Here is a 12,643-nt window from a genome sequence, read left to right on the forward strand (position 1 = left end):
CTTGGGAGAAGCTAACGGACGAGCGAAAGTCAAGCCCCAGGCTTACGGATTCCCCTTCTTTCCTGCGACCCTGCAACATTAATATCCGAGAAACTCGGATGCAGTACACGACGAGACGTGACTCGAGGGCTCAAGAATATCACGAGTCATCGGGATCGACGAGTCGAGATGAATCGCGACAGGCATCAAGGAAATCGAAATTTTTCACAAGCGCCTCTTCAACTAATCTGCAGTTAATTCTCCATTTATTTTACGCACATGTAATTGAATTGCTCGAAGAGATACGTGATATTTTTTCGTACAACAAACTTGATTTATTTATTATTCATTTTCCTCTTGTTTAGGCGTGTTCAACTTCCGGTCCATTCCTAAATTTTTTTATATATCAACAGATAGTTTATTTTGGAATATTCAAGATTTCAGATACTAGGATCCTCTTGCACTGATACACGTACAGTAACATATGACAAGTAGCCAGTCATAAATTACTGGTACCAATAAATTGTCTTGTATAATAGGAATAAGTTAGATAATAAATCAAGGTATATCAAATATAAATCAAATAAAATCTTACAATCAGAGTTTACAAATTGCAAGTCATCTCGTTATTCCACTCAACGTTATTCCAATCGTGAAATTATAGAGAAGAAGATTTCTTCCTCTTTCTAAGTAGTTTATATTAGAATACAGTTTTTTTTAGCCATTAAGTAACATCAGAGTTACAAAACCAACGACATCCTACTTATTATTAGCCTGCGAATTTCTATGCAAGTTTATATTTTTGAGAATGTAATTAAAAAGAACCTCGAACCTATATTCTATGTAATTTTGTGCTTTGAAAATTCCTATAAATACATAAAAATCCGCACTCTACTTATCATATTTATTCCTCCTAAATAATCTGCGTTACTTGTTATTTACTGATTCTTCGTTTCAAATGTCTTCTCTAAATTGAACTTGATCTTGTAAGCTCGTGCTAGTAACGTGTCGTTCAACATGTTAGGAAAGGTGTAAGATCGAATCGCAGCAGGAATTTATTGGACGAACTAATACTGCGACACTGCCTTCGATATTTCACCATTTAATCCGCAGAGTAGGTCAACGTCTTTTTACTTTTTTCTCTTTCTTCTGGTTTTTGGCCGTCGTAAAAGAGAACGTGTCCCCTTTTTGAAAAATGTTTTAACAATTTCACTCTTCGATATTGGAATTGATAATTCCTACAAAACGTATAATTACGAGAAGTTGAACAGAATTTAAAGAATCTTGCAAATTGTCGGAAGAATACCGCGTGTGTACCGTACGATCCATTTAATTTTATAATGAAAAGCAGGATTCGCGCGCTCCACCTCCGCAACTTTGGCTTTCTCTTGCTCGATTCGTTTAAATGCACCGGGATAAATTACCCCGCGATGCACGGTATTATCGTGGACCATACATTATACGAGTCGTTGTCGTTAATGATTCCGAAGATTTAATGTTCACCGAAGTTTCCGTTCCTCTCAATGTACATCGGCACGTTTAACAAAAATGAAATTACGAGAATATATAGCCGGTACATTCTAGAATGATTAGAAAAAAATTTCAGGTCAAATGCAATGCGAATAAAAATCACTTTCACTCGAGGCGAATCACCATAAGGATGAATCCCAGCATACAATTACTTATGCGTTTAGAATGTGACTTTTTTTCCAAAGAAACAGCATTGCAACGAGTCTTGAGCACGTACACTTCCACTCAGAAGTCTTAAAACCTTTTGGTTTCGTTATAGTTTCAATATTCCATGTAAATTATAAATTTACAATTACATACGTTTCTCAATAATATTATTAATACATCAGCGCCTTGTACATTTAGTTACTTTTATCATCGTATAAAATACATTTTATATCAAACGACAACTCTGCATTCTTTCCCGACTACTTAGCTTTTTCAGCTTTCAGACACGGATGTAATAACTATCCCAAGACTTCTCGGCATCAGTGTACGTAGATATTTCGTAACACTGCAACTTTACCGCGACTCTCCCCCTGTTATCGAGCAAAAATCAACAGAAACGATATATCTGCACTAATATAGGTGCACTAAACGTCTAATTTCCTGTTTCCTTTATCGATAACCAACGAACGGTTTCCGAAGCGAGCATCGAAATCCATCTTACTTCCCGCTTTTCCAACGAGCGACACTATGTTAGAATGGAGCCTCGACGAACAGCGAGAAAAAGCTTCGCAGCAACGACTGACCGCGCTCACGGGCTCGTGGGACGCGCAAACCTGGCCGGAAATAAGGCGAACCCGGTGAACAGAGGCAAAGAAAGAGGCGACGGATGACAGAAACATTGGATCGGAATCGTGTCGAAAAGTGGGTCAAGAGTTCACGAGCCGGATAATTAAATTCCTCGACGAAGAAAGCGTTTTCCCTCTCATTTCGTGGTACCATCGCCAACGTGCTGACCAACCAGCTGAACAACCGTTCGATATCGTCTGATATTTCTCCGTGAACGTATGCGTCTGTGTTTGCGAATAGATGGACGTAAATGTACACAAACGTATGGCTCGAAGATGGATAAAGGCGCGTGCTCACCGCGAACGATATTAGCAAATAGTAGTCGCAACACGATTGCACAAATTTTCTTACTGTTAGACTGCGGATTTGCACGCATTCGCAAGAAACTTAGAGATGTAAAATTGCGTAGAATGTGCTAGAAATGTAAAATATATAAGATACTTTGATTATGGTACTTGCTATAGTATAGTAACAGGCGGTGAGATGATCACGAGATCTTGATTAATACCGGTAAGGATGCACCTTAAGATGAACACGCTGTTAGGAGAGCCGGCGATGATTACTCGAGACGCAAAGAAATTCTACGAGGATGATACGACAGTTGATCGCGCACTTTTCTTCCTGATACTCTCCCTCTGGAGATCAGGGATCAACGATCTAACGGGTGGCTGTAGGATACGCTCGATGACTGCGACATATTCGTACGACATATTTGTACGACATGTTTCGCTCAGGCTAAGACTACGTAACCAGGTTACATAAAATCAACACAAAGAACTGTGCAAACTTCTGGATCGAATCTTCTCGTTAGTGAACGATGTTCCACAAGCTTGTCATATGATGAGATTAGTCATTAGTAAGATGTGAAAAACATCTAGAAATCGTTAATGGTAATTGGATTATTTGAAGAATATCGCTTTCAGAGAATTATCAGGTTGAAAAGTAGAAAGATGGATGTATTTAACGGATTAAATATGAAAATAAAATATCGTCTCGCTTCCTGCGATCTAAAAACAAAACGGGTTCGACGAGAACACGGAAATCGGTTATGAGATTTCCGTTCGCGGCATAAATCGCTTGGTCATATTATTGCACTCGATACTAGAGTGAAATTTCCTTGGATAAAAACGCATTTCTCAGTAAGATGAAGAATAGAGACGTTGAAGATGAACATAGAATTAAATTGTAAGGAACTAGAATAAATATATTAAAGTATCGTGAAAAAAAAAAGAAACGAAAAATCAGCGTGGTCTACTTGCAATGTTACTTAGATAGATGGGTCTACGTGCCTTTTGCGAACACGCAGGTGGAATATAAATGACGGCAATTTTAGCAAGATTTGGAAGCGTATTTATTAACCAACGTACGAATCAATCGATATCGAGTTAGAACTTGAACGATTACGCCAGAACATTGGCGACATCGGACTTCTTCGCAATCTTTTCGCAATGAATTTGCAGACGTTTTGTACATTTAAAAAATATTCCAATTCTGGTCTGAATAGATCGATATTCTATATCTGTGCTTATATTTAAACAATTATTCCAATCATATAGAATTTACACTTCAAATAAATAATTTCCAGATATTACATCCATTCGGAAAGATATTTTTATTCAAATTTAAAAAATATATTGTAGTCTTTTAGATCTCTTACAGAAGAAAAACCAAAAAATGGCGAAGTGGAGCATAAAATTATCGAACACCTGTTCGTTAAATTTCTTCGAAGCGTTATTGCGCCATGTAATTGTAAAAGAAACCCGGACCAAGATCGAGCATCGCCATACGATCGGCTCGAAACCTACATTTGTGAAATCATCCAAAGGCTCGATGTCTCGTGTGTACCAAGAGTCTAGGTCTAGGACGCAACTTGAGGCCCGTTGGCCGTGTGGATGCCAGAGAGAGAAAAAGAGAGAAAGAAAGACAGACAGAGAGACATTTTGCAACACGAAGATCGTCCAAAATCGGTTATTTCTGAGGGCAGAGGGTCGAATGATTGTCGATGGACAGGCAACGAGGACGTGGTAGGTGTAACGTCCACCGGAGAAAGAGAGAAACAAACACAATTGAAAGCACAGAAGAGAGGCATGGAGAGAGAGGGGAGGAGAGAATCGTCTCACAGCTGAATTACTCTCACTTGAGAGGCCCCCGTCTCTTCTTCTTTGTGGGGGCTTCAAGTATCCCCCTGCTTCTCGTGGGGTATAAAGGACCCCGGTCTACCTTGCTCAGAGTCACAGAACAGAGCGGCATCGCAGAAGCCGACATGAATCCTCTGATCGCGGTAAGCACGCTGAAATCTTTTAAACATTATTCTTAAATTGAATCAAACGAAAGAGAGAAAGAAAGAGAAAGAGAGAGAGAGAGAGAGAGAGAGAGAGAGAGAGCGAATGCGAGTGTGCATGGACGAAGTGTAGACGTCTTTTTAAAAAAGTGAGATCCATGGGATATTTGAAAAGTGATTCGTGTCCCCGATTCTTATTAAAACTTTGTGTCCCTGTATCGATTTTCGAACCGGAAACTCCGTTAAGTTCCGCTGGGATTACGTTCTATCTGTTCGGTTACTTCGATGCATGTATTTATCAAGTTTCCCCGTTAACGATATCTTGCACTCCCGCTTTCCCTCTCGGTCGTGTGATTTCTATTTAACTTTAACTACGCTTCAACGATCGTGGCGATTTCGCGTCTTCTTTTTCCTTATGGTTGATTGAACTTCGTACATCCGAGTCTCCTCTTTCAAACAGCACTTTCTCGAAGGTATCGCGCTTCTATCTGCTTTCTATATCTTATAATGATAATAATTTCAGAATAGTAATCTTGAATACAACAGACACTAACGTGGTTGATGTCTTTCGTTTTTCCAGTGTATGATAGTCGGTCTAGCAGGGTTCGCCCTGGCTGAACCACCGATCTCGTCCGGCTACAGCTACAGTAGACCATCCGGAGGGGGTGGTTACTCCATAGGTGGTGGCGGTGGTGGATACACCGCCGTATCAACCGGCTACCAAACCAGCGAGGGAGCATCCGTCGATGGCGCGTTGCTCGAACAAATTCGTCAGATTCTGCTGAGGGAAGAACAGAGCAGTGGATTCATAGGTGGTGGTGGTGGTTACGCCCCTAGCTCGAGCTATGGCGCTCCATCCAGTCAATACGGTGTACCAAGCTCGTCCTACGGTGTACCAAGTTACCAGACACGCGTTGTAGGCATCGATCTCGAAGGAATCAGGCAGGCCATCCAAGTGGCACAGTTCAACCAAGTGACCCATGGAGCTGGTGGCTATCCAAGCGGACCAAGCGGAAGCTACGGAGTACCAAGCAGGCCAAGCGGTAGCTACGGTGCACCGTACTAAAACGGTCATACATCAGATTAAACTACAGATTGGATGATGGGAGAGCAAGAGAGGGAGAGAAAGAGTGAGAGCGAATGAAGACACCAGTCGACCACCGCGACTATCTTCCGAGCTGAAACTCCTAACGAACGAGAGAAACGAAGGTTAAGGTTGAATCGAGAAAAACCAAAAATAGATTAATCGATAGTAAAACACAGGACAAACCAGGTTTCTATAACCGGACAGAGGAATTTCTTTCAAGCGAAACCTATCCTCTTCTAAAGTACGCTCGGAAGGTCGTCGTAAAATGGACGGATCGTTGAAACGAATACTATAATAGAAAATAAAAAGATGGTGCTATTTTCAAAGCACGAGGGTCGTCGTCGTTCGACGAATCAGGATTCTCAGGGGTAAAGGACGAGGATGAAATCAAAGGTGTACGTATAAGTTAACATCGAGCAGGGATTCCAGAGGCTCCTGTTTCGTTGAAATCAAATCGTCGTCGTTTCAACGGGCCACGATCCTCCGAGGAATCGCGGGCGTACGTACTAAAAGATAACAGAAGCTCCTGGCTACTGGCTCGTTGGAGAATAAAAGGTCGTCGCTTCAACGGGTCAGGGTTCGAGGAGTGAACTTGAACGTTCGAACGAACCGGCCACATAGATCTAACGATCTGAGCGTCGACGAGGTGTCCATCTTCTTATCGTACCAAAATCGTCGTCGTCGCGGTCGGATCCACGAGGGATCCAAAAACGTAACCAGTGATAGAAACATACAAGTCGAAAACACGAAAAGAAACAAATCGTTATAGAGAACGATCTCATAGGAGATTCAACGTAAGCTACATTCGTTATGACTTCGAGATGGCATAGCCGTGGAGCCGGAGCAGAAGTCGAAGCCGTGATCGGCGCGAGAACGCGCCTTGTAAATACAATTTACACACGCTTTCCACAGCGTTCGCTGCGTCATCCGACAGTACGAGGAGGAACTGAACGCGTACATCATCGACCCTGGTCTAACAGTTACTTCAAGGAAGATCGAACAACTTATCTAAAAAGAAAAAAGAAAAAGTAATGAAAAACGAGGAATAAAAGATAAAAATGAGTTCGAGGAACGGAGCGAACGCTGACACGAAACACATACGTACATACAAGAAACACAACACAAATACATTATATTTTTTATATGTCTTAAACGCTATTCCTTAACTACGCATCTTTTTTTATACTTGTATAAAGGCTTTTTTGTAGAAAAAAATAAAAAAAAACGTCGCCACCGTTGAAACAGCCGCCTGTGTTCTATTTCGACGTGTCTTTTCACCAATGACGATTCTCTGGTAGCTTCTCCATCTTTCGCTGTTCCTCTTCCTTGTCCTTAATTTCTCTTTTCCTTATCGATTTGGTCTCTTCCTGAATTACAACCATCAAGTTCTTACTCTAGGTCCCATGCCATTCGTGACCTCTGGGCGTTCGCTCGCAGCTACGTGAATATTCCTCCTCCTTTAAAGACGACCAATTTTTTTTCTTCTCGTTCAACAGACGCCTTTCTCCTTTCACTGTACCGATCAGAACCGACCGCGATGATTCGTTCGCCGATCGCCTCTGGGCTCACGAGCTTCTCCAGCCTGGACATGACGTAAATTCTCACGAGCGGCGTTTAACAGATGCTCGTAAAGCGGATCGAAGAAGCCTGGACATCGGTCAGGGATTCGAAAGTGGCTTCGCTTAGCTATTCTACTCGCTCCAACGTGAGCGAGACTCTACTACGTGCGCACGTAGTGTACTCTTGATTTTGAATTATTACCGAATAATGTCGTACCTTTGAGAAGCAAATAATAATCAGTTAGAAGATTTCTAACGAACGTCATTAGAATTTTACAGACGATTCGACGAAATAGTATCTTGTGTTGACAGAAATTTTGTCTCGAGGTTTCAATTTTATCTCGGATAATGTATTTTTGAAAAACAAATAATAACCGATCAGAAAATTTCTACTATTAACGTCAATCGAATTTTATAAATCAATTCGACGAGATAGTATTCCGTGTTATCAGAAATTTACAGGAAATTTTTCAACTGTGACTCGACGTACGTAAGTCCGTAGCCAATGGAAACGTTTAGACGCTGAACAACGAGCCGCGATACGCCTCGTGAAATCGCTTACGCGTGTTTAGATTTCGTTGTTTGTGCAATCGGTACACGTAACAGATTTATTGAAGTCAGGCGCTAGAATTTCCTCCATTAGAAGAGCTGATGTGCCTGCCTTATGAAATCCATAATGTTCAATGGGAATGTCTGTCTTTTATGATGATCTTATTGCACTGTTTGAAAGCGGTATGATTAAATCGATAATATGGAAATTCTCACGAAATAGGAAATTCTTGTGGCTTTCGAAACAATTTCGATTTAGGATCGCCAGGAGTTCCGCGGCTCGGGTAATTAGAAATTGAGTAACGTGTGCTAGAATTAAGTAATCAGCCAGCATCTCGGACACAATGCGAGCCTGGTGCAATTAAACACGCCGTAATGAAGAATAAGTCGCGAACGCTATGCTACAGCTAAATTAAATCATCAAGCTGGATATTTCTCCGTATTCCTGCTAACGTCGTTGTGTTTAATCGAGCTGATTTTGCGCAAGAGAGCGTGTAACACGTTACAGAAGAAAAATAAATATTTGATGTCGGCGAGATATCGTGGACAATAAAAAAAAAAAAATACTATCGAGAGAGCGGAAGGCGTTAATAGTAAAAACGTGGAGGAGATATTGCGTGAAAAGGCTTGGAGCCTTTCATAGGATGTTCTTCGTTGCTCAAACACTACCAAACAACTTCTTTATACACTGTGAAACTATCATCTTCCATATTCATCTGATTGTTCAAAGGAAAAATATGAAATAGCTAAACAAATGACGAAATTTATCGAGTACTATTTTTCATGTATATACAAATATCGTTCTAGTTTTTGGAATTAACAAAGGAATAGTAGCGATCGAGAAAGTGTTATTTCTATGAACAACGAGAAAATCGGAATGTCAATTCCGATTCGGCCATTTTAAAAGGACTTACGTATGTACGACGTCCAGCAGGGAAAGTGCCGCGACTCTTCGCCAGGGATGGCGAGGTCGAGAAAGGGGAAAGGAGAGAAGAAGAGGAACTGTGAGACTCTCTGTGGAATTTTGTAAGAGCCGTACATAATCCATAAACGTGCCTGCCAGGTAGAAGCCGTGCGAAAGGAGGAAAAACGCTCACGCAATGAGGTCCATCCGTGCTCCAGTTCTGGATGAAATTGCAAAGTGGAATTCCATGGCCCAAAGAGGATTCTTTTAAGGGGTATTCTAGTCTACAAATTTGAAAAAATCGAAAATTTATTCTTCATATTTCCAAAGAATAGACATTCAAGAATATGCCCTTAAAAGGATTTTTCAAAATTTCAATTATTTTATAAGTTACAGTCATTTTTGTGACGCGGCATCTGCTCCGGTCCGACTGGAACAAATGAAAAATAGACGGTAGACCCTGCCTGAGTAACTACGTATGAATACTTAATGAATTGTATTTTATCCCTTTTTAATGTATCTTTAATTCTCTAATTCAATTGGAACGATGTTTAGGTTCTGAAACCCAAAATAACAACGAATCGTTAAATTCGTTAAAATGGACTTTTGCTCCGAAGCACACCCACGCAGGAACGCAGACAATTCAAATTTCCACTTTCCTCGCAGTATATATTTTAAAGCCAATCGCACGGAGATTTTCATCCAATAAACCAATATCTGATCTCTTTTACATGTACTTTTCTAAAAGAAATGAATACTTTAACGCGAGCATAAAAAGCTCTTCGTCTTCGCATTGAAATGATAAAAATATTCCAAGTAATTTAATATTGAAAATTTATATGTTAATTCTAAATAATGTAAGATTAGGATTTAATACGATAATAATTCCCGATCATTTTAATACAACAATTTTAAACAACGTAGAATTCGAATTCCTTTCTCAACTTTTTCAGTCTCGAAGTTCATAACGAACTTTTTTCCACGAGAAACACGTAATTGGACGATCTATCAGATCCGGAGAAGTCGCAGCGTGTGAAAGGAGAGAAAAACGCGGGCACGATGACGCACAATGCGGTCTGCTCGGCCAATTATGGGAAGAAGATTTGTCGAGCAGCCAGCTCGTAAAATGTGCGCGTTTACAATGGCCCTGTCTGTTTTACTTTCGCTAATCCCGTTTCTGCGCCACAAGCTTTTGAGCCTAATGCAGATTGCTCAACATATGGCTGATGTCTTCATTAACGCGACAACGGATGCGTTTTTTAACGAGCTTCTTAAAGCAAGATACGTCGCCTTCTATAATTATGGGACCTGGTAACAATACTGCTACCGACAATTGTATCGACACTTTCCGTTGGTTTCATCCGTTGCGTGTAACTCGATTTTTCTTGTGATATTTTTTAAAATACTGCCATTTTTCTTATACAGAGACGTTGATTAATGTTAATGCGTTAATTAAATTTTTACACGGATCAAAAGACTGAAAAAATAACCGTGTATTACAAACGATGAAAATCATAAAATATAACAGAATTACTTTGCAATCATCCTTTTGAAAGAATGACAAACAAGTTAAATAGACGACTGATCTAAGGATAACAAACCAGTGAAGTTCGGTGACGATGCTATCGCAGAGGAAAACTATTGCTGAGTGTTGGTCGCCTAGTGAGGTCGCTTGTGGGTGGAAAGGAACGTTGAACGTGAAAAAAAACCAACCTTCCCATTTTTACCTTGTGCAGTAATAATCATAAGGAACGCCTCGACTTGCATATATTTTATAACAATTAAGGGCCCTAATGGTAAAATATAAATGTTCAGTTTTATAACAGTTCCTTAGGATTATTGTGGTCCAGCTAATTATATTTGCATAGCTAATGGCCGCCTCGACCAGGGAATGGATTCTGAGTCACTGGACGTAACAATAGATAAATATAGAAAATACCTAAAATACAGTAATCATAATATAGTATTTGATGAGCGAAGAAAATCTCTACATTTTTATTCAAGTCTATTTATTCAATTGCGTCGATAAACATGTGGATGAGTTTGCATAAACAACTATGATCGATAGATAACAAACTTGCACAACATTCTCTCACAGGTTTTGAAAAGAAAAACAAAGAAGAACGGAAGAATTCAAGAAAGTTCCAGGAATATCTCTTTCCTCTTCCTCTTTTCTTCAAATTATATCTTTAGCGGTTCTAATGGTTTCTGGTATCTTGTGAACACACATATACATTCCACGTTGTTCAGCACGCACGTGCGCATACAAGTCGGAAAGGTTACGCAACAAGTTTGTATTCTACGAAAAATGGAATAGGCACTGCCGTGTATCAGCGCAGCTAATCGAGCAGCTTCAGCCATTCGCAAGAAAAAATTAAAAAAAGAAGGAAATAGAGATTCTCTGATGAGGGTCGGTTATGTAACTTGGACAAGCATTACACGAAAGAGTCCAGGGAATGCAGGTCGTACTTGCAACTGTGGAACTTGCACGAGAGAAAAAAGCGGTGCAATTTTGATGGGCCCATACGTGCTCAGAAATTGTGTAAATGGCAGGGATTCGATTGCACAAACGTGTTTATCACTTCTATGACTATTACGGTGAAGGAGATCAGCCAGAAGTGATCCAGTCGTTATATTGCCTCACGATTTCCACTCCAATCGACCGCGAAGGCGTCCAAGATTAATGGACACTATAAATTAAATCTAACGGAGGAAATTGAAATAGTTAAACCATTCTATTTATCGTTTTGAATATATGATTAAGCGGACGTAAACAAATGTGCGTTTCAGTGGCGATTTTCCGTGTTTAGTGAATCTATTTTAGACGTGAGACATGTATCTATATTTCAAGGTATAACTCGAGGAAAATAAGTTGATCCTTTAAAGATAGATATAAGATTTTAAAGTTGGCAATAAGAAGTTAAGAAATTAGGAAATTCGTTGCACGTTGCTGAAATGTGACAAAAATTGAGTTGTTGGTAGCTAATGACAGAATGCAAAGTCAACATGACACTTGTTTATAGATTGCACGGAGATGTGTATGTATATATGTTACTTCCACCCCGAGAAAGCGAAGAAGGGGAGAAAGTTACGAGAAAATCATTGGCTTCCCGCGTGCGTCATCGCGTCGTCTATGAAGATACGAAGACAAACAGACATGAGCATCCTGTCCAACTACTTACACCTCACACCAAGTCGAACATAATTTACAGTACGTTCGTCTGTTGATTTATGATTTAAATTACCCGTGAGAGAGTACATTCGAAGACACTTAACGGAAAGAGACGTCCTGTAGCGGAAGTTCGCCATATCTCTTCACCATGAATTTCCCCGTACTTTCAAGAATAAAATGTAAATGACTAATTGAGAAAATGAAACAAGTTCCGAGCACGTGTCTTGAGTAAATAGAATTTCGAAAAAAAAATAAAAGTAAAAAGATATTCAATTCTTTGACGATTCTCCTAACGAAGTATGAGATTTTCAATTGTTGGCGTCGATAAGAAAAAAATGGAACTAAATTGCAACTTACAGTTACATGTTGATGTCGCATGACAAACTTCCTTTTATAGAGTTGATGTTGCAATATGAATTTCGACGGTTGTTTCAAGTTTATTTGTAGACATTGGCAAAATGAAGTAAGTAGATGCTGTTTAGTGTAGGAAAAAAGCAGATGTTTAGTGCAGATGGAACAGGAACTGCTAGATAACGTGGAAAGAAGTATTCTAAAAAGTTCGAAATGATGAATGATATTTTAGGTAAATATTTAAGTATATATGGAAATACATGTATTTTGATATGATAAAAGGTTTGTTGTATATTACTGCATTATCGTATGAAGAATTTTTTGTCTTCACTACGATGATTAGAAAAATATGTAAAACGTATCCAACATAATTAAACAATTGGAAGCTTATAAAATAATATAAAAATAAATAAGAAGTGATATAGATAGAAACAACATATATAAATACTGCTATCTT

At 39.5% G+C, this 12,643-nt stretch overlaps 1 protein-coding gene and 2 long non-coding RNA genes across 3 annotated transcripts; 2 read left to right on the forward strand and 1 right to left on the reverse strand.

Moving 5' to 3' along the window:
* The first annotated feature begins 4,400 nt into the window (after window positions 1–4,400).
* LOC126922601 (pro-resilin) lies at window positions 4,401–6,893 on the forward strand. The gene is made up of 2 exons (XM_050735385.1): window positions 4,401–4,564; window positions 5,145–6,893. Exons 1-2 carry the CDS (start codon window positions 4,547–4,549, stop codon window positions 5,628–5,630), a joined length of 504 nt encoding a protein of 167 aa, XP_050591342.1. The 5' UTR covers window positions 4,401–4,546; the 3' UTR covers window positions 5,631–6,893.
* Window positions 6,894–8,952: 2,059 nt separating this feature from the next.
* LOC126922646 (uncharacterized) lies at window positions 8,953–12,405 on the reverse strand. The gene is made up of 2 exons (XR_007712876.1): window positions 12,193–12,405; window positions 8,953–9,093 (listed from the first exon to the last, which is right to left on the reverse strand). It is a non-coding gene; the product is annotated as an uncharacterized LOC126922646 (long non-coding RNA).
* LOC126922656 (uncharacterized) lies at window positions 9,058–9,582 on the forward strand. The gene is made up of 2 exons (XR_007712886.1): window positions 9,058–9,139; window positions 9,219–9,582. It is a non-coding gene; the product is annotated as an uncharacterized LOC126922656 (long non-coding RNA).
* Window positions 12,406–12,643: the final 238 nt, after the last annotated feature.

This window comes from Bombus affinis, chromosome 12 (genome assembly GCF_024516045.1).
Source record: "Bombus affinis isolate iyBomAffi1 chromosome 12, iyBomAffi1.2, whole genome shotgun sequence".
Classification (NCBI taxonomy): Eukaryota; Metazoa; Arthropoda; class Insecta; order Hymenoptera; family Apidae; genus Bombus; species Bombus affinis.